This window comes from Coregonus lavaretus (genome assembly GCF_964263955.1).
Source record: "Coregonus lavaretus genome assembly, chromosome: 13".
NCBI lineage: Eukaryota > Metazoa > Chordata > Actinopteri > Salmoniformes > Salmonidae > Coregonus > Coregonus lavaretus.
This window is the reverse complement of record NC_140000.1, coordinates 10,090,706-10,111,630: the sequence shown is the minus strand read 5'-3', so window position 1 is coordinate 10,111,630 and position 20,925 is coordinate 10,090,706. Positions and strand designations below refer to the sequence as shown.

At 41.9% G+C, this 20,925-nt stretch overlaps 1 protein-coding gene across 1 annotated transcript in view; it reads left to right on the top strand.

Moving 5' to 3' along the window:
* Positions 1 to 2,510: 2,510 nt before the first annotated feature.
* Positions 2,511 to 20,925, top strand: part of LOC311139357 (tyrosine-protein phosphatase non-receptor type 6-like) — a gene marked incomplete at its 3' end in the record, with an annotated part of 19,316 nt that continues 901 nt past the window's right edge. Inside the window, exons 1-8 of the mRNA XM_084174229.1 lie at positions 2,511 to 2,591; positions 2,979 to 3,058; positions 3,549 to 3,573; positions 6,124 to 6,246; positions 8,087 to 8,281; positions 9,853 to 10,042; positions 16,451 to 16,567; positions 16,733 to 16,858. Coding sequence (XP_084030355.1) covers positions 3,566 to 3,573; positions 6,124 to 6,246; positions 8,087 to 8,281; positions 9,853 to 10,042; positions 16,451 to 16,567; positions 16,733 to 16,858 — 759 coding nt within the window. The 5' untranslated portion in view covers positions 2,511 to 2,591; positions 2,979 to 3,058; positions 3,549 to 3,565. The remainder of the gene's footprint in view (positions 2,592 to 2,978; positions 3,059 to 3,548; positions 3,574 to 6,123; positions 6,247 to 8,086; positions 8,282 to 9,852; positions 10,043 to 16,450; positions 16,568 to 16,732; positions 16,859 to 20,925) is intronic.

Sequence of the window (20,925 nt, the reverse complement as noted above, 5' to 3'; positions counted from 1 at the left end):
GTTGAGATCTGGAGACTGGCTAGGCCACTCCAGGACCTTGAAATGCTTCTTACGAAGCCACTCCTTCGTTGCCCGGGCGGTGTGTTTGGGATCATTGTCATGCTGAAAGACCCAGCCACGTTTCATCTTCAATGCCCTTGCTGATGGAAGGAGGTTTTCACTCAAAATCTCACGATACATGGCCCCAATCATTCTTTCCTTTACACGGATCAGTCGTCCTGGTCCCTTTGCAGAAAAACAGCCCCAAAGCATGATGTTTCCACCCCCATGCTTCACAGTAGGTATGGTGTTCTTTGGATGCAACTCAGCATTCTTTGTCCTCCAAACACGACGAGTTGAGTTTTTACCAAAAAGTTCTCTTTTGGTTTCATCTGACCATATGACATTCTCCCAATCCTCTTCGGGATCATCCAAATGCACTCTAGCAAACTTCAGACGGGCCTGGACATGTACTGGCTTAAGCAGGGGGACACGTCTGGCACTGCAGGATTTGAGTCCCTGGCGGCATAGTGTGTTACTGATGGTAGGCTTTGTTACTTTGGTCCCATCTCTCTGCAGGTCATTCACTAGGTCCCCCCGTGTGGTTCTGGGATTTTTGCTCACCGTTCTTGTGATCATTTTGACCCCACGGGGTGAGATCTTGCGTGGAGCTTCAGATCGAGGGAGATCAGTGGTCTTGTATGTCTTCCATTTCCTAATAATTGCTCCCACAGTTGATTTCTTCAAACCAAGCTGCTTACCTATTGCAGATTCACTCTTCCCAGCCTGGTGCAGGTCTACAATTTTGTTTCTGGTGTCCTTTGACAGCTCTTTGGTCTTGGCCATAGTGGAGTTTGGAGTGTGACTGTTTGAGGTTGTGGACAGGTGTCTTTTATACTGATAACAAGTTCAAACAGGTGCCATTAATACAGGTAACGAGTGGAGGACAGAGGAGCCTCTTAAAGAAGAAGTTACAGGTCTGTGAGAGCCAGAAATCTTGCTTCTCTGTAGGTGACCAAATACTTATTTTCCATCATAATTTGCAAATAAATTCATTAAAAATCCTACAATGTGATTTTCTGGAATTTTTTTTCTCAATTTGTCTGTCATAGTTGACGTGTACCTATGATGAAAATTACAGGCCTCTCTCATCTTTTTAAGTGGGAGAACTTGCACAATTGGTGGCTGACTAAATACTTTTTTTCCCCACTGTATATAGTAATAATAATAATGTATGCACTCACTAACTGTAAGTCGCTCTGGATAAGAGCGTCTGCTAAATGACTAAAATGTAATATAAAATGTAAAATACTGGAGTTTTGATGCAGGTACAGCCAACTATAGCAAAAATAATATTGTGATATTGCCAAAAATAATAGCCCAATATGTAACTGTATCGATGTTTTCCCACATCACTACTAGTCAGTGTGAGAGTGTGTGTCCTTTCATTGAAGGCAGGTCATCATCACTTGGCCTTTAGGCAAGAGAAATACATGTGTATGTATGTGTGTTAGTCAGTGTGTGTGAGTGTGTGTACATATGCTGAAGGAGTGACTAGATGAAGGCATGTCATCACTTGGTATGTGTGTATTAGTCAGTGTGTGTGAATCTGTGTGGCAAGTGGTCATTACTTTTGGGTGTTAGAAATGATATACAACAGCAACATGACTCAACAGGGAAACTACATTCTCACCATCAGCTCTCAGCTCTGTATCACCAGAGCCTGAAAAGCAGAGAGAAAGATGGAGAATTTCACGGCTGTCTTCCCGTGAAACAAACTTCACAGGTTCATCAGCCTCCCCCCTCTAGTGTTCAGATCGTAGATTTTACAGTGTGAATAACACAATGGGGTTCTGACGTTTCTCTCTCAGCTCCTAATCAGAAAAGTGGGTCTGTCTCTGTCTCTCACTTCCTTCCGGTCTTCTCACCTTGGTGGGGCTCTGTCTAAAAAACTAATGCATTTAACATTTATGTGGTAATATTTGACATATATATGCATATTATATATAACTCACACCAAACACAAAAAGGCATTCAGACATGCAGGATACACGGTGCTCTCGGCCCCAGCCACTACAGATCAGGAGCTTTAAATCCCACCCCTCGGCTACTCTCTGCTGCTTTGCATGTTAGTCATGTTGTAATTTGTAACACTAACTTGAACAGGCAGTCGTGTCCAAGCTGTAAAGTTATACAGCCCTGCTTTGTTGCTATGCTGCTTCCGTAGCCACACGAGCTGGCTGTTGCATTGTGGGAAGAGTAGTTTAAGTTTCAAGCTCTAACAGACTTCTGTGGACAAGACTTTAGTATAGATGTAGCCAACCTCTTTTTGTAACATGGTCACGTGTTGTATTGCTTGTCACATTAACAGTGTTGTGTAGTTGCTATCCTGACTGTAGTTATGTGTGTGTGTTGCTAGTTGTTAGTTTGTGAGTTTGTTATCAGGACCCCCCCCCCCTCCCTCGTGTATCGCACACTGAAAATCAGGAAGTGTAATGCGAACATGACCTTTGTGCATCAAACACAAATGGCACAAAAAAGGTTAGACACACACACAGTGGGAAGAAGAGAACAGACACACTCAGACAGAAGAGGGGAGGAGTGGAGGACAGGTGGGTTAGAAGGAAAGAGAGAGAATGAGAAGAACAGAAACTATGAATAGTTTAACCAGTATATGCTTGAGGGGCTAGTGTGTTTTTCATTCCTGTTAGTGGTGGTGTGCAGACCCTTAGTTTACCTTTTAAAGGTGCTCTCTCTCTCTAGTTCATTATCTAATTGAGGAACAGTGTATGGTATGACATATTCAGAGTAAACACTAGTGGTGATATGATCATTCTGGGGCAAGGAGAGTTAGAGAATTATAGTTACATTTTTAAAGATGAATACTAAGTATTTTTTATTGCGTTAACATTTATAAAGTATCTCTATCTGTAAGAGATTCTGGCCTGTCAGCTATTTTTGTTCCTGTCTGTCTCTTGCTTTCACTGTTTTATGAAAAGAGCCACAAAAAGGAAGGAAGGAGCGAGAGTGTCACAGAACGACAGAGAGAGAAAACGAGAAAAGAGGGGAGGGACGGAGGGTAAGACATATATGAACCTGTCAGCAAGAGTGTCGCTTGTTTTCAGAAGGAGCTGAGAACAGTAAGATGTGTTTACTTTTCTACCTAACATGAGATATATAGAGAAGGAGAAAGAGAGGAAAGAAGGTTTGATGAACAGATGAGTGTGGGAGTAAAAGAGGAAGGGAAGACAGGTTGTTCGGAGGGGTGGTCTTTGCGTATGTGATGTTGAATGAGAGAAATAAAGGGAGCAATACAGCAAACTAATGTGTGGAGGAAGGCAGTTAGAGAGAGAGAAAGGGATGATAATGGAAGTAAAACAAGATTGTTAAGGAGTACATTTGCATTTACTTAATAACTGGCAAGATGTTGCAAATTTAGAAAGGGCATGAAGATGCGTCAATTACAATGTACAGTATTTGTTACATGACCATGCATTACAATTAGCTAGCCTTGAGGTTGTACCTGTAAGTGTACCCTCATTATCCTGTCTCCTTCTCTTTGGGCCCAGAAGAAGTGAAGGTGAAAATGGTTCGGTGAGTTGAACTCCCCCCTCTCAAGACTCTTACACTCAGTTGCTCAACCCTGGTCTTGATCTGCCTTTGCCTAACGCGTGATGTCAACTTCTCTCTTTCTTTTCCTTGTTCTCTCCGTTCCTTTACCATCACTACTTTGTCCTTTAGTCTTTTCTGCTGTCTTGTGTAACGTTTTGTTTTTAAACTCTGTAAGAATTCCCAGCTATTTTGCAGTCGTTTTTCAAATTCTTGAAATGTTGCCCAATTCTGACTGATTCTACATTTGCATCCTACTGTTAGTCTATCAATAACTTTATCATGTCTTGTGTAGCTAGCTACATCTACACTGAAACTTGGCAACAGATATCAATGTGATGGTCCACTTGCGAATGAGAGGTTGTCGAAAGAAAGATAATAGATTGTACATTTACAATCATCAATCATTCCCTTTAGTTTAGAAAGCATGTTCAGTCCCACCTCTCAGACGTGTGATACTATACTTAGCAACAGGTCGTTCTGTAGAATAGGCTAGTATAGTAGCCACTGAATGAAAAGCTGGTGTGTTGTGGTGAGCTGTGTTCTGTGGGTTTGTGAGTCGGTGGTCTGTCTGTCATCTCTTAGGCCTTATGCAGGCTTTACCATTCAAATGTTATGCTAGTTCTTTGCCTTGAAACAATATTGTATACTTGTATGTTAGTGTAAACTTCAAAAAGGTTGCAATAATGCTGTGAAGACTACTCTATACCTAGTACTGTGTTAATCTATGACCTGATAATGGAATGCAGGGTTTTGAAATGGGATTAAACAGACACACTGTGATTTAACTCATCTTTATTACCACGTCTCATATCATTTCCCACCGAGGGAAGAAACTGAGTATCAAAGAGATGATGTGGCTCAGTGGACAGGTGCGGCAGGGCCAGATGATAGCCATTTGTGTGTGCATGTGCTTATGTGTGTGGCGTGATCTGTGTGTGTGTGGTTTGTATATACTGTACAGTCGTAGTCAAAAGTTTTGAGAATGACACAAGTATTGGTCTTCACAAAGTTCGCTGCTTCAGTGTTATGATATATTTTTGTCAGATGTTACTATGGTATACTGAAGTATAATTACAAGCATTCCATAAGTGTCAAAGGCTTTTATTGACAATTACATTAAGTTTATGCAAAGAGTCCATATTTGCAGTGTTGACCCTTCTTTTTCAAGACCTCTGCAATCCACCCTGGCATGCTGTCAATTAACTTCTGGGCCACATCCTGACTGATGGCAGCCCATTCTTGCATAATCAATGCTTGGAGTTTGTCAGAATTTGTGGGGTTTTGTTTGTCCACCCGCCTCTTGAGGATCGACCACAAGTTCTCAATGGGATTAAGGTCTGGGGAGTTTCCTGGCCATGGACCCAAAATGTCGATGTTTTGTTCCCCGAGCCACTTAGTTATCACTTTTGCCTTATGGCAAGGTGCTCCATCATGCTGGAAAAGGCATTGTTCGTCAACAATCTGTTCTTGGATTGTTGGGAAAAGTTGCTCTTGGAGGATGTGTTGGAACCATTCTTTATTGATGGCTGTGTTCTTAGGCAAAATTGTGAGTGAGCCCACTCCCTTGGCTGAGAAGCAACCCCACGCATGAATGGTCTCCAGATGCTTTACTGTTGGCATGACACAGGACTGATGGTAGCGCTCACCTTGTCTTCTCTGGATAAGGTGTTTTCCGGATGCCCCAAACAATCGGAAAGGGGATTCATCAGAGAAAATGACTTTACCCCAGTCCTCAGCAGTCCAATCCCTGTACCTTTTGCAGAATATCAGTCTGTCCCTGATGTTTTTCCTGGAGAGAAGTGGCTTCTTTGCTGCCCTTCTTGACACTAGGCCATCCTCCAAAAGTCTTTGCCTCACTGTGCGTGCAGATGCACTCACACCTGCCTGCTGCCATTCCTGAGCAAGCTCTGCACTGGTGGTGCCCCGATCCCGCAGCTGAATCAACTTTAGGAGACGGTCCTGGCGCTTGCTGGACTTTCTTGGGCGCCCTGAAGCCTTCTTCACAACAATTGAACCTCTCTCCTTGAAGTTCTTGATGATCTGATAAATGGTTGATTTAGGTGCAATCTTACTAGCAGCAATATCCTTGCCTGTGAAGCCCTTTTTGTGCAAAGCAATGATGACGGCACGTGTTTCCTTGCAGGTAACCATGGTTAACATAGGAAGAACAATGATTTCAAGCACCACCCTCCTTTTAAAGCTTCCAGTCTGTTATTCTAACTCAATCAGCATGACAGAGTGATCTCCAGCCTTGTCCTCGTCAACACTCTCACCGGTGTTAACGAGAAAATCACTGACATGATGGCAGCTGGTCCTTTTGTGGCAGGGCTGAAATGCAGTGGAAATGTTTTTTTGGGATTAAGTTCATTTTCATGGCAAATCACTCTTCATAACATTCTGGAGTATATGCAAATTGCCATCATCAAAACTGAGGCAACAGACTTTGTGAAAATTAGTATTTGTGTCATTCTCAAAACTTTTGACCACGACTGTATGTATAGGTGTGTAATGTGTTTCTCTCTGTGTATCCAGGTGGTTCCACAGGGATATCTCTGGCGTGGAGGCTGAGTCTGTTTTGAAGAGCAGAGGAGTCCATGGCAGCTTCCTGGCCCGACCCAGCAGGAAGAACCAGGGAGACTTCTCTCTCTCTGTCAGGTAGGAATACACTCCATCTCTTTCTTTGTCCTTATCTCTCTCTCTGTCAGCTAGGATATCCTCTCTCTCTCTTTCTCCTTCTCTCTCCATCAGGTAGGATAGGAACACTTTCTATCTCTCTCTTTCTTCTTCTCTCTCTCCGTCAGCTAGGACATCCTCCATCTCTCTCTTTCTCCTCCTTTCTCTCCGTCAGGTAGAGGTACACTCCATCTCTTTCTCCTTCTTTGTCTCTCCTTCTCTCTCCTCTCAACCTACAGTGTCTTCGGAAAGTATTCAAACCCCTTGACCTTTTCCACATTTTGTTGTGTTACAAAGAGGGATTATAATTGATTTAATTGTTATTTTTTGTAATCATTGCTAGACAACCATTTTCAGGTCTTGCCATAGATTATCAAGCAGATTTAAGTCAAAACTGTAACTAGGCCACTCAGGAACATTCACTGTCCTTTTGGTAAGCAACTCCAGTGAAGATTTGGTCTTGTATTTTAGGTTATTGTACTTCTGAAAGCTGAATTCCTCTCCCAGTGTCTGGTAGAAAGCAGCCTGAACCAGGCATTCCTTTAGGAATTTGCTTGTGCTTAGCTCCATTCCTTTTCTTTTTTATCCTGAAAAACTCACCAGTCCTTAACGATTACAAGCATACCCATAACATGATGCAGCCACCACTATGCTTGAAAATGTGGAGAGTGGTACTCAGTAATGTGTTGTATTGGATTTGCCCCAAACATAACATTACCTTGTTGCAAACAAGATGCATGTTCTGGAATAATTTTTTTCCTTTACAGGCTTCCTTCTTTTCACTCTGTCAATTAGTTTAGTATTGTGGAGTAACTGCAATGTTGTTGATCCATCCTCCGTTTTCTCATATCACAGCCATTAAACTCTGTAACTGTTTTAAAAAGTCACCATTGGCCTCATGGTGAAATCCCTGAGCGGTTTCCTTCCTCTCCAGCAACTGAGTTAGGAAGTACGCTTGTATCTTTGTAGCTACTGGGTGTATTGATACACCATCCAAAGTGTCATTAATAACTTCACCATGCTCAAAGGAATATTAAATGTCGACTTTTTTAATTTTTACCCATCTACCAATAGGTGCCCTTCTTTGTGAGGCATTGGAAAACCTCCCTGGTCTTTGTGGTTGAATCTGTGTTTGAAATTCACTGCTCGACTGAGGGACCTTACAGATAATTGTATGTGTGGGGTACAGAGATGAGGTAGTCTTTCAAAAATCATGTTAAACACTATTATTGCACACAGAGTGAGTCCATGCAACTTATCTTGGTAAGCACATTTTTACTCCTGAACTTATTAAGGCTTGCCATAACAAAGGGGTTGAATAATTATTGACTCAAGACATTTCAGCTTTTTATTTGTAAATCATTTGTCAAACATTTGAAAAACATAATTCCACTTTGATATTATGGGGTATTGTGTGTATTCCAGTGATCAAAAAAATCTACATTTAATAAAATGTAATACATTTGAATTTCAGGATCTAACAACAAAATGTGGAAAAAGGCAAGGGGTGTGAATACTTTCTGAAGGCACTGTATGTTAACCCACAGCGTTTCGCTACACCCGCAATAACATCTGCTAAATATGTGTATGTGACCAATAAAAATTGATTTGAAAAATTGATTTGATCGAATTTGATTTACAGTATATCATCTCTACTCACTCATCCTTTCCTCTCTCCTTATCTTGCCCTCCGTCAGGTACAGATACACTGCATCTCTCTTTCTCTCCTTTTTTAATATATTTTTTTACTTAAAACTAGCTTAGGAACAATTGTCTACTGTCACTGACTGGCCCATGAATGTCCTCTGATCTTTGACCCCAGGGTTGGTGAGCTGGTGACCCACATCCGTATCCAAAACACAGGGGACTTCTACGACCTGTATGGAGGGGAGAAGTTTGCCACGCTGTCCGAGCTGGTGGAGTACTACACTGCAGAGAACGGGATCCTGCAGGACAAAGATGGCACCATCATCGAGCTCAAATACCCCCTCAACTGCTCCGACCCCACCACCGAGAGGTCAGTGCACTCTCATCTCTAACCTTTAACCTTTACCCCTAAACCTTAATACCACCAGAGTCAGTCAGTCAAGTCTGTGTACTCTTCTCTCAAACCGCTAACCCCTAACTTTACCATTCAGAGGCCTGTGCTCTTCTTTCAAACTGCATGTCTATCAAACTGAAGCAGATCATATCAAATGCTCCTGAGACATTTAACATCCAGGCATTTTGCAATTAATAATTTGCAAAATATTTATGTTGAGGATCACAAGGCTTTCAGAAGGAAAGGTACTTCTTTGGCCTTTACTTTGAGGCGTGTGCGTGTGTGCGTGCATGTGTGTGTGTAAATCCCTCATGTTCTGCCCTCACTGCCCCTCCTTTCCCCGCTCTCTTTTCTCGCTCTCCCTCTGTCAGTTTGACTTCCCTTTCTTGCTGCGGTTGGAAACTTTAGGTTTTGACACATTTGAAAACAGTGACCAGACCCACCTCACCTTCCTCTCCTAACCTCCATCTCAGTCTTGCTCTGTTTCAGTCTTTCTGATCTCTTTCTCGATACCCATCTTTATGCCTCTGTAACTTTCTCACTCATCATTATTCACAATTAATTCATGATTATCTGTAATCATAGTAGGATCCACATTAATGTAGAAGTGTTTAGAAACATCTTATATTCTTATTTACAATAAAAGTGACTCCAAAAAGACAAAATACATTATTTACCAAGGAGGATAACTGAAGTAGTATTTCATACAAGTGGAGGACACCCCCAACATAGCAGTATTCGTATCTGGGTTAGAGTTTTAGTACATTCTACAGAGATTTTGTGAATGTACAGTTATTCATACTGTGATAAATTGTCTGGTCAACAGATTCATCCAGGGCCAAGAGCATGACAGAACATAGTGTTAAAAAGGGGAGGGGGGGGGGGGGGGGGGGGGGGGGGGTGATATGGGGGGGGGTTTGTCTGAGGCTCAGGCTATAAATATCCTGTTGTCTTGAGCCACGAAATCTTGTCATCAGAATTTTCCGACCGCAAAGCAGGATGTTCAGATGAAGAAATCGAGAACTGTGCCTAAATTTAAACAGCAGGCAGCACTCAGAGACGATCCCCATACTAACAGTGTAAACTCTCCCAGACATGCACGCAAACACACATTCACACACACTATACTCACAGGACAAAAATACTTGCATAAACCCACATACAGTGCATTTGTACAGGCTGTAAATACACATTAGTAACCAAAATGTCCTCAACCATTTATTAAAGTCCTCTACCACTTTGCAACACAGTTACAGTACATTACATTTACGCTCGCTTTCACGGTCTGTCCGGTAGCACTGAACAGGCTGCACACCGTACTTTTACAGTATAGTACTATACAGACCTGTTCTAACACACCGGCTTCTGCTTTATGTGCTGCTTATCATAACTATGATTAGCTGAATCATATGTGTTAGAGCAGGGCTGGAGCAAAAGCCTGTACACAGAGCAGCTCTCCAGGAGGAGGGTTGTCCAACCCTGGTGTAGGGCATAGTGATGTCTCCATTAGAGCTTCATTGACCCCTTCTCTATCATACACCATACAGGTGGTATCACGGACACCTGTCAGGCCCCAACGCAGAGAAGTTGCTATGGGAACGGGATGAGCCAGGCACCTTCCTGGTGCGTGAGTCTCTGTCCAAACCTGGAGACTTTGTTCTGTCTGTTCTGACTGAGGAGAAGAGCAAGGCATCCAGCGGAGGGAGGAGGGTCTCACACATCAAGATCATGTGCCAGGTGTGTGTGTATATGTGTGTTTGTGTGTGTGTGTGCGTACGTGCATGAGTGTGTGCAAGCGTGTGAGAATGTTTGTGTGTTTTTCTCTCTCTAACTCACATTCACTCACATTCACTATTATAATTCACATTGCAATCTTTTCTATAGTTTTTCCCATATCTGAGTACATCTTATGAAACCAGACCAATTTTCAGTTTCTCCTAAATGTTCATTCTTATGCAATGAGTGACCTTCCTGCTTCCAACATCTATGAGAAAACCTGACAAACTTCAAACACACCACCACTACTGTCTCAGCACAGAAACAGTTATGCAAAGTCAAGTCAATATGAACATGGAGGTTTGAGGTTGATAGATGTCACTGACGACATCCTGGTTACAAAACGTTTACTTTTGCCAAGCGGTTATGTTTTAATTAGTTAGTTACGTATTTCATTTAGACCCTTAGGTGATGTGTGAAAATTCATATACGATTCCAATAAAACACATGAGAATTGGTATTCACATATATTAATGTGTGTACAGTAACTACCACTAGAAATAAAAATAGCATAGTAATTTCAGAGTTCAGAGCTAGACTAACTTACTGCATTCATCCCCAAACCTCATTTTCATAGATTAAACGTTGTCAGCAGCACCATCAGGATTAGTTTTGTTTTAGCTGTGGTTCATCTCATTGCAGACATGAGACAGATTTGAATGAGAGGCATTGTAGGGCTGGAGTCTGGAGAATTCAGAGTCAGAAGATTATCACGGAGGTCATTGAGTCCTGGCACAGGCCCTACCAGGAGCAAGCATCAGGTGCATTTCCTGATAGCTAATAGGAAGTACATTAAATATATTTTAAAGGTACTTTTGTATACTTTTTGGCCAAAAGTGGTCCCCGAAAATTGCGTACTATGTCACAAATGGGCAGATATGTGCACCATGTCATTGCTCTCTCTCTCTACTGTGTGTGCGTCTTGCTAGCTATCACTCAAATGGCGAGGGGCTGAAGCTCATGGACTGAAACTCAAATTGCTAGGGGGCTTGCCTACGTGGGGGTAAATGTAGGGAAAATGGCACAGCACAGCTTCCAGAAAACAGTCTCTTTCAAACTAGAGATTTCATGGCTAACTGAGGTAAAACTGCAATTTTGCTCATAGATTATGCATGTATGAACTACAGATTGACACATTCAGCCCAAAGCGGGAGGTTTAAAAAATACTTACTAGTCGCCAAAGTATCGACGCATGCCTTTAAATACATGAAGTAAACTGGCTGTCATTTCTAAATGAAGTCTGGTGAGTCGGCCATCCAGCTGTATGATTAGATCAGATTAGATAACATTTATTTCCCTCATGTGGAAATTTGTTTTCACAGCTTCATCAGCATACAGCTTACTGAAAAGAGGTCAAATGTGCTAAACATAACGAAAGAACCAAAACCACAGTTACCTAAATAACATTATTAATGTGTATTATTGACCGTTTCTATATTCTATATCGTTCCGTGTGTGTGTGTGTGTATATATATATATATATATATATATATATATATATATATATATATATATATATATATATATATATATATATATATATATATATATATATACACAGTCCCAGTCAAACATTTGGACACACCTACTCATTCAAGGGTTTTTCTTTATTTTTACTATTTTCTACATTGTAGAATAATAGTGAAGACATCAAAACTATGAAATAACACATATGGAATCATGTAGTAACAGAAAAAGGTGTTAAACAAATCAAAATATATTTTATATTTGAGATTCTTCAAAATAGACACCCTTTGCCTTGATGACAGGTTTGCACACTCTTGGCATTCTCTCAAACAGCTTCATGAGACAGTCACCTGGAATGCATTTCAATTAACAGGTGTGCCTTCTTAAGTTTATTTGTGGAATTTCTTTCCTTCTTAATGTGTTTGAGCCAATCAGTTGTGTTGTTACAAGGTAGGGGTGGTATACAGAAGATAGCCCTATTTGGTAAAAGACCAAGTCCATATTATGGGAAGATCAGATCAAATAAGCAAAGAGAAATGACAGTCCATCATTACCTTAAGATATGAAGGTCAGTCAATACGGAACATTTCAAGAACTTTGAAAGTTTCTTCAAGTGCAGTCGCAAAAAACATCAAGCGACATGATGAAACTGGCTCTCAGGAATGGAAGACCCAGAGTTACCTCTGCTGCAGAGGATAAGTTCATTAGAGTTACCAGCCTCAGAAATTGCAGCCCATATAAATGCTTCACAGAGTTCAAGTAACAGACACATATGAACATCAACTGTTCTGAGGGGACTGTGTGAATCAGGCCTTCATGGTCAAATTGCTGCAAAGAACATAGTAAAAATAAAGAAAAACCCTGGAATGAGTAGGTGTGTCCAAACCTTTGACTGGTACTAATATATATACAGTGGGGAGAACAAGTATTTGATACACTGCCGATGTTGCAGGTTTTCCTACTTACAAAGCATGTAGAGGTCTGTAATTTTTATCATAGGTACACTTCAACTGTGAGAGACGGAATCTAAAACAAAAATCCAGAAAATCACATTGTATGATATTTAAGTAATTAATTTGCATTTTATTGCATGACATAAGTATTTGATCACCTACCAACCAGTAAGAATTCCGGCTCTCACAGACCTGTTAGTTTTTCTTTAAGAAGCCCTCCTGTTCTCCACTCATTACCTGTATTAACTGCACCTGTTTGAACTTGTTACCTGTATAAAAGACACCTGTCCACACACTCAATCAAACAGACTCCAACCTCTCCACAATGGCCAAGACCAGAGAGCTGTGTAAGGACATCAGGGATAAAATTGTAGACCTGCACAAGGCTGGGATGGGCTACAGGACAATAGGCAAGCAGCTTGGTGAGAAGGCAACAACTGTTGGCGCAATTATTAGAAAATGGAAGAAGTTCAAGATGACGGTCAATCACCCTCGGTCTTGGGCTCCGTGCAAGATCTCACCTCGTGGGGCATCAATGATCATGAGGAAGGTGAGGGATCAGCCCAGAACTACACGGCAGGACCTGGTCAATGACCTGAAGAGAGCTGGGACCACAGTCTCAAAGAAAACCATTAGTAACACACTACGCCGTCATGGATTAAATTATCCTGCAGCGCACGCAAGGTCCCCCTGCTCAGGCCAGCGCATGTCCAGGCCCGTCTGAAGTTTGCCAATGACCATCTGGATGATCCAGAGGAGGAATGGGAGAAGGTCATGTGGTCTGATGAGACAAAAATATAGCTTTTTGGTCTAAACTCCACTCGCCGTATATGGAGGAAGAAGAAGGATGAGTACAACCCCAAGAACACCATCCCAACCGTGAAGCATGGAGGTGGAAACATCATTCTTTGGGGATGCTTTTCTGCAAAGGGGACAGGACGACTGCACCGTATTGAGGGGAGGATGGATGGGGCCATGTACCGCGAGATCTTGGCCAACAACCTCCTTCCCTCAGTACGAGCATTGAAGATGGGTCGTGGCTGGGTCTTCCAGCATGACAATGACCCGAAACACACAGCCAGGGCAACTAAGGAGTGGCTCCGTAAGAAGCATCTCAAGGTCCTGGAGTCTCCAGACCTGAACCCAATAGAACATCTTTGGAGGGAGCTGAAAGTCCGTATTGCCCAGCGACAGCCCCGAAACCTGAAGGATCTGGAGAAGGTCTGTATGGAGGAGTGGGCCAAAATCCCTGCTGCAGTGTGTGCAAACTTGGTCAAGACCTACAGGAAACGTATGATCTCTGTAATTGCAAACAAAGGTTTCTGTACCAAATATTAAGTTCTGCTTTTCTGATGTATCAAATACTTATGTCATGCAATAAAATGCAAATTAATTACTTAAAAATCATACAATGTGATTTTCCGGATTTTTGTTTTAGATTCCGTCTCTCACAGTTGAAGTGTACTTATGATAAAAATTACAGACCTCTACATGCTTTGTAAGTAGGAAAACCTGCAAAATCTGCAGTGTATCAAATACTTGTTCTCCCCACTGTGTGTGTGTGTGTGTGTATATATATATATATATATACACACACATTCGGAAAGTATTCAGACCCGTTGACTTTTTCCACATTTTGTTACGTGACAGCCTTATTCTAAAATGCATTAAATTGTTTTTCCCCCCTAATCAATCTACACACAATACCCCATAATGACAAAGCAAAAACAGGTTTTTAGAAATTGTAGCTAATTTATAAAAATTAAAAAATACAGAACTATCACATTTAATTAAGTATTCAGACCCTTTACTCAGTACTTTGTTGAAGCACCTTTGGCAGCGATTAAAGCCTTGAGTCTTCTTGGGTATGACGCTACAAGCTTGGCACAACTGTATTTGGGGAGTTTCTCCCATTCTTCTCTGCAGATCCTCTCAAGCTCTGTCAGGTTGGATGGGGAGCGTTACTGCACAGCTATGTTCAGATGTCTCCAGAGATGTTCGATCGGGTTCAAGTCCAGGCTCTAGCTGGGCCACTCAAGGACATCCAGAGACTTGTCCTGAAGCCACTCCTGCGTTGTCTTGGCTGTGTGCTTAGGGTGGTTGTCCTGTTGGAAGGTGAACCTTCGCCCCAGTCTGAGGTCCTGAGCACTCTGGAGCAGGTTTTCATCAAGGATCTCTCTGTACTTTGCTCTGTTCATCTTTCCCTCGATCCTGACTAGTCTCCCAGTCCCTGCCACTGAAAAACATACCCACAGCATGATGCTGCCACCACCATGCTTCACCGTAGGGATGGTGCCAGGTTTCCTCCAGACGTGACGCTTGGCACTGAGGTTAAAGAGTTCAATCTTGGTTTCATCAGACCAGAGAATCTTGTTTGTAATGGTCTGAGAGTCTTTAGGTGCCTTTTGGCAAACTCCAAGCGGGCTGTCATGTGGCTTTTACTGAGGAGTGGCTTCCGTCTGGCCACTCTACCATAAAGGCCTGATTGGTGGAGTGCTGCAGAGATGGTTGTCCTTCTGGAAGGTTCTCACATCTCCACAGAGGAACTCTAGAGATCTGTCAGAGTGACCAAAGAGTTCTTGGTCACCTCCCTGACCAAGGCCTTTCTCTACTGATTGCTCAGTTTGGCCAGGCGGCCAGTTTTAGGAAGAGTCTTGGTGGTTCCAAACTTCTTCCATTTAAGAATGATGGAGGCCACTGTGTTCTTGGGGACCTTCAATGCTGCAGACATTTTTTGGTACCCTTCCCCAGATCTGTGCCTCGACACAATCCTGTCTCGGAGCTCTACGGACAATTCCTTCGACCTCATGTCTTGGTTTTTGCTCTGACATACACTGTCAACTGTGGGACCTTATATAGACAGGTGTGTGCCTTTCCAAATCATGTTCAATCAATTGAATTTACCAAAGGTGGACTCCAATCAAGTTGTATAAACATATCAAGGATGATCAATGGAAACAGGATCCACCTGAGCTCAATTTCGAGTCTCATAGCAAAGGGTCTGAATAATTATGTAAATAAGTTATTTCTGTTTTTGTTTTTTTCTAAAAACCTGTTTTCGCTTTGTCATTATGGGGTATTGTGTGTAGATTGCTGAGAATGTTTATTTTTTAAATCCATTTTAGAATAAGACTAACATAACAAAATGTGGAAAAAGTCAAGGGGTCTGAATACTTTCCGAAGGCACTGTATATATATATACAGTGCCGTGAAAAGGTATTTGCCCACTTTCTGATTTTCTCTATTTTTTACATATTTTTGATACTGAATGCTATCAGATATTCAACCAAAACCTAATATTAGATAGTTTACAAATAACAAAACAAATTGATACTTACTGTATTTATTTAATTGACAAAGTTATGCAACACCCAATTCCTCTGTGTAAAAATTTAATTGCCCCCTTACACTAACTGGTTGTGCCACCGTTAGCTGCAATGACAGCAACCAAATGCTACCTGTGGTTGTTGATCAGTCTCTCACGTCGCTGTGGAGGAAATTTGGCCCACTCTTGCATGCAGAACTACTTTAACTCAACAACATTTGTGGGTTTTCAAGCATGAACTGCCACAACATCCCAATTGAGATTAGGTCTGGACTTTGACTAGGCAATTCCAAAACTTCAAATGTGTTGCATTTTAGCCATTTTCATGACTTGATTGTTTGTTTTGGATCATTGTCTTGCTGCATGACCCAGCTGCGCTTCAGCTTCAGCTCACAGACGGATGGCCTGACATTCTCCAGTAGAATTATCAGATACAGAGCAGAATATTTATGGTTCCTTCTATTAAGGCAAGTCGTCCAGGTCCTAAGGCAGCAAAGCATCCCCAAACCATCACACTACCACCACCATGCTTGACTGTTGGTATAAGGTTCTTACTGTGGAATGCAGGGTTTGGTTTTCACCAGGCATAATGGGACCCATGTCGTCATATATTTATATAAATAGAATGACCGGTACACGGTGGGAGGCAAGGAGATGTTTGACACCTTGGCTGACCTGGTGGAGCACTACAAACGCAAAGGCATCGAGGAGATGTCTGGAACCTGGGTGCACCTCAAACAGGTAAAGACTTAGGACGCCATACAGTCAAGTTACAACCTTACACAGGTTGGAGATACTGTATCTTATAATGGGTTAAAGATCACCTGAATGACAAGATAGAGCCATATCTGAACAAATCTTGACTTCTCCTCTCTTTCCTGTCCACTCCATCCTTCTCTCCTTCAGCCCTACTTCTCCACCAGAGTGAATGCAGCAGACATTGACAGCAGAGTGAGGCTGCTGGACCAGACGGCGGAGAGAGAGAACGAGGGAGACAAGAAGAGCAAAGCAGGATTCTGGGAGGAGTTTGATGTAAGTCGATTAAGTTTTTGATGGAGGGAAGATGTGATGGTTTGAACAACCCTTCTTCACCTCTTCCTCTCTTTACTCAACCTGGTCTCAGAGCATTTCATGTTATTATGTATGTCAATTTGAGACACTTCATTTAGTATGATATGTTACGTTTCTTATGGTATGTATTAATTTGTAGATGTCCATCACCCATTTTATATGATATGTTATGAATTACAATTCTTATTATATGTTACGGCTTTGCAAAAAAACGTACAATATGTTACGAATTTTCAAAAAGGACAAATTCTAGCTAGGGATTAGGGTTAAGGTTAGGGGAAGGGTTAGCTAAAAGGGTTAAGGTTAGGGGAAGGGTTCGCTAACATGCTAAGTAGTTGCAAAGTAGCTAAAAAGTAGTAAGTAGTTGAAAAGTTTCTAAAATGCTAAAGTTGCCCTTGATGAGATTCAAACTTGTAACCTTTGGGTTGCTAGACGTTCGCGTTATACACCCACGCATCCACCCCGACTAACCACCTTACTTTCGTTTTAGCTTAAGTAACCATCTATCTTATGTAACCATACCAAACATAACATATCATTCTAATTCGAGTGTTACGGATTTGTTTACTATGTTACGTCTAGTCTATGAGACCCGGCTGCTTTTCTCTACTGTAGGTTTTCTGAGGCCTAATTTCTAACGCGCTCCCCGGACAGCACTAGCGATCGCACAAGTTGATTTTGTCCTCCCACACCAGACATGATCAGGAACACGCAGGTTGAAATATCAAAACAAACTCTTAACCAATTATATTAATTTCGGGACAGGTCAAAAAGCATTCAACATTTATGGGAATTTAGCTAGCTAGCTTGCGGTTGCTAGCTAATTTGTCATGGGATATAAACATTGGGTTGTTATTTTACCTGAAATGCACAAGGTCCTCTACTCCGACAATTAATACACAGATAAACCGGTAAACGTTTGTTTTCTAGTAATCTCTCCTCCTTCAGGCTTCTTCTTCTTCTTTGGACTTTATATGGCGGTTGTCAACCAACTTTATGGTGCATTACCACAACCAACTGGACTGGAGAGTGGACCTCAGTTCATCTTTCAATCACCCATGTGGGTAGATGCTCCTAAAAACCAATGAGGAGATGGGAGAGGCAGGATTTGCAGCACGTTAAGTATCACCAATAGAACCGAGTTCTATTTTAGCGCCTGGCCACGTAGACGCTCGTTGACGTGCGCGAGCAGTGTGGGTGCAACGATTGAATAACATGTATGTGTACATTTATTTTGCCACGCTCGCGCACAAGACGCGTAAGGTGTGGTCACCGCTGACCTTACGTGCGCGAGCGTTGCAAAATAAATGCGCGTGCGGTCTGGGTAGCAAATTAGAAATTAGGCCTCAGAAAAAATCAACACGCGTGCGATGGTGCACGCGCGCGCAGGGTGTAGTCACCAAGTGTGTCTGTGTTTGATGCTTTAGTTGGTCATATAAACTGTGTATGTAATGTGCCTTTACTCTTGTGCAATATGGTGAAACATTTTGAAACATGTTCCGTTGGACAAGTCAAAGCGAGAGTGTTGCAAGGAAAAACTATAATCAAATGGTTAAACGTCTCACTACTACAGCCATAGGAAGTAGACTGCAACAACCATAGACTACTTTTTTACTACCACCATGTGGTAGCATGTGGTACGGCTATTTGAGGCCTTTGTCCCAATTCTCTAATCTCAGAAACCCACAACTATAACCTTGCGTAATTGCGTCAGATGCTACATAGTCTGGTCACGAGAGATTAGATATTGTCTAACACTAATTCCAAACTGCTTTAACAGTACATAAAAAATAACTTTTCAAATGGTAAAAAAAATATGGGTAACGAATTTACATTAACTGTATGTTCATTAAGCATACATAACACATCCATGATCATATAATAAACATGACATATTTATAGAGCATTCATTAATGTATTCATAGTAATTTAGTATGTCAGTATTCCACAAATACTGGAAATGGGGTTTCCATGTCTTTAAACATTAACTCATTCTCCTGAAGGTATTGCTGAAAAGAGTTTGAGTTGTCACAACTGGGTTGGGTGACTTTATGTTTGGGATTTTTACAGTCAACCCCTTCCCTCAAGTCTGTGAGGTTAGGCCAGGGGTTAGGTTACACTGGTCCTGGTGTGCACATGCAGGCTTTTGTTCTAGCCCTGTGAAATAGTAAACACTGGATGTATGTGTAACCCCAATCCTGTAGACCAATTAGAGTTCACCTGAGCTGACACAGGCTAACAGGCAGGATGAGAGGGGCTGATGCTGCTGATTAGGAACCTCACTGAAAGTCTCCTCATAACCAGGGGACTGGATTAGCACTAGCAGCAGCTCCCACCAGGGGTCAGGGGTCAGGACAGGTTGTAAGGCGCTACAGTATAGCTGGACTAGCTATAAGCAGTACGTCTATCCCCTAATGTGTACATTGAGATGAACACAAGATATACAGTGCATTCGAAAAGTATTCAGACCCCTTGACTTTTTCCACATTTTGTTACATTACAGCCTTATTCTAAAATGGATTAAATTCATTTTTTTCCCTCAACAAAGCGAAACAGGTTTTTAGAAATGTTTGCTAATTTATAAAAAATAAAAAACAGAAATACCTTATTTACATAAACTACCGTTCAAAAGATTGGGGTCACTTAGAAATGTCCTTGTTTCGAAAGAAAAGCATTTTTTTGTCCATTAAAATAACATAAAATTGTTCAGAAATACAGTGTAGACATTGTTAAGGTTGTAAATGGCTACTGTAGCTGGAAACGGCTGATTTTTTATGGAATATCTACAAAGGCGTACAGAGGCCCATTATCAGCAACCGTCAGTCCTGTGTTCCAATGGCACGTTGTGTTTGCTAATCTAAGTTTATAATTTTAAAAGGCTAATTGATAATTAGAAAACCCTTTTGCAATTATGTTAGCACAGCTGAAAACTGTTGTGCTGATTAAAGAAGCAATAAAACGGGCCTTCTTGAGACTAGTTGAGTACAGTGAGGGAAAAAAGTATTTGATCCCCTGCTGATTTTGTACGTTTGCCCACTGACAAAGACATGATCAGTCTATAATTTTAATGGTAGGTTTATTTGAGAGACAGAATAACAACAACAAAAATCCAGAAAAACACATGTCAAAAATTTTATAAATTGATTTGCATTTTAATGAGGGAAATAAGTATTTGACACCTCTGCAAAACATGACTTAGTACTTGGTGGCAAAACCCTTGTTGGCAATCACAGAGGTCAGACGTTTCTTGTAGTTGACCACCAGGTTTGCACACATCTCAGGAGGGATTTTGTCCCACGCCTCTTTGCAGATATTCTCCAAGTCATTAAGGTTTCGAGCCTGACGTTTGGCAACTCAAACCTTCAGCTCCCTCCACAGATTCTCTATGGGATTAAGGTCTGGAGACTGGCTAGGCCACTCCAGGACCTTAATGTGCTTCTTCTTGAGTCACTCCTTTGTTGCCATGGCCGTGTGTTTTGGGTCATTGTCATGCTGGAATACCCATCTACGACCCATTTTCAATGCCCTGGCTGAGGGAAGGAGGTTCTCACCCAAGATTTGACGGTACATGACGCCGTCCATCGTCCCTTTGAGGCGGTGAAGTTGTCCTGTCCCCTTAGCAGAAAAACACCCCCAAAGCATAATGTTTCCACCACCATGTTTGACGGTGGGGATGGTGTTCTTGGGGTCATAGGCAGCATTCCTCCTCCTCCAAACACGGCGAGTTCAGTTGATGCCAAAGAGCTCGATTTTGGTCTCATCTGACTACAACACTTTCACCCAGTTCTCCTCTGAATCATTCAGATGTTCATTGGCAAACTTCAGACGGGCCTGTATATGTGCTTTCTTGAGCAGGGGGACCTTGTGGGCGCTGCAGGATTTCAGTCCTTCACGGCGTAGTGTGTTACCAATTGTTTTCTTGGTGACTATAGTCCCAGCTGCCTTGAGATCATTGACAAGATCCTCCCGTGTAGTTCTGGGCTGATTCCTCACCGTTCTCATGATCATTGCAACTCCATGAGGTGAGA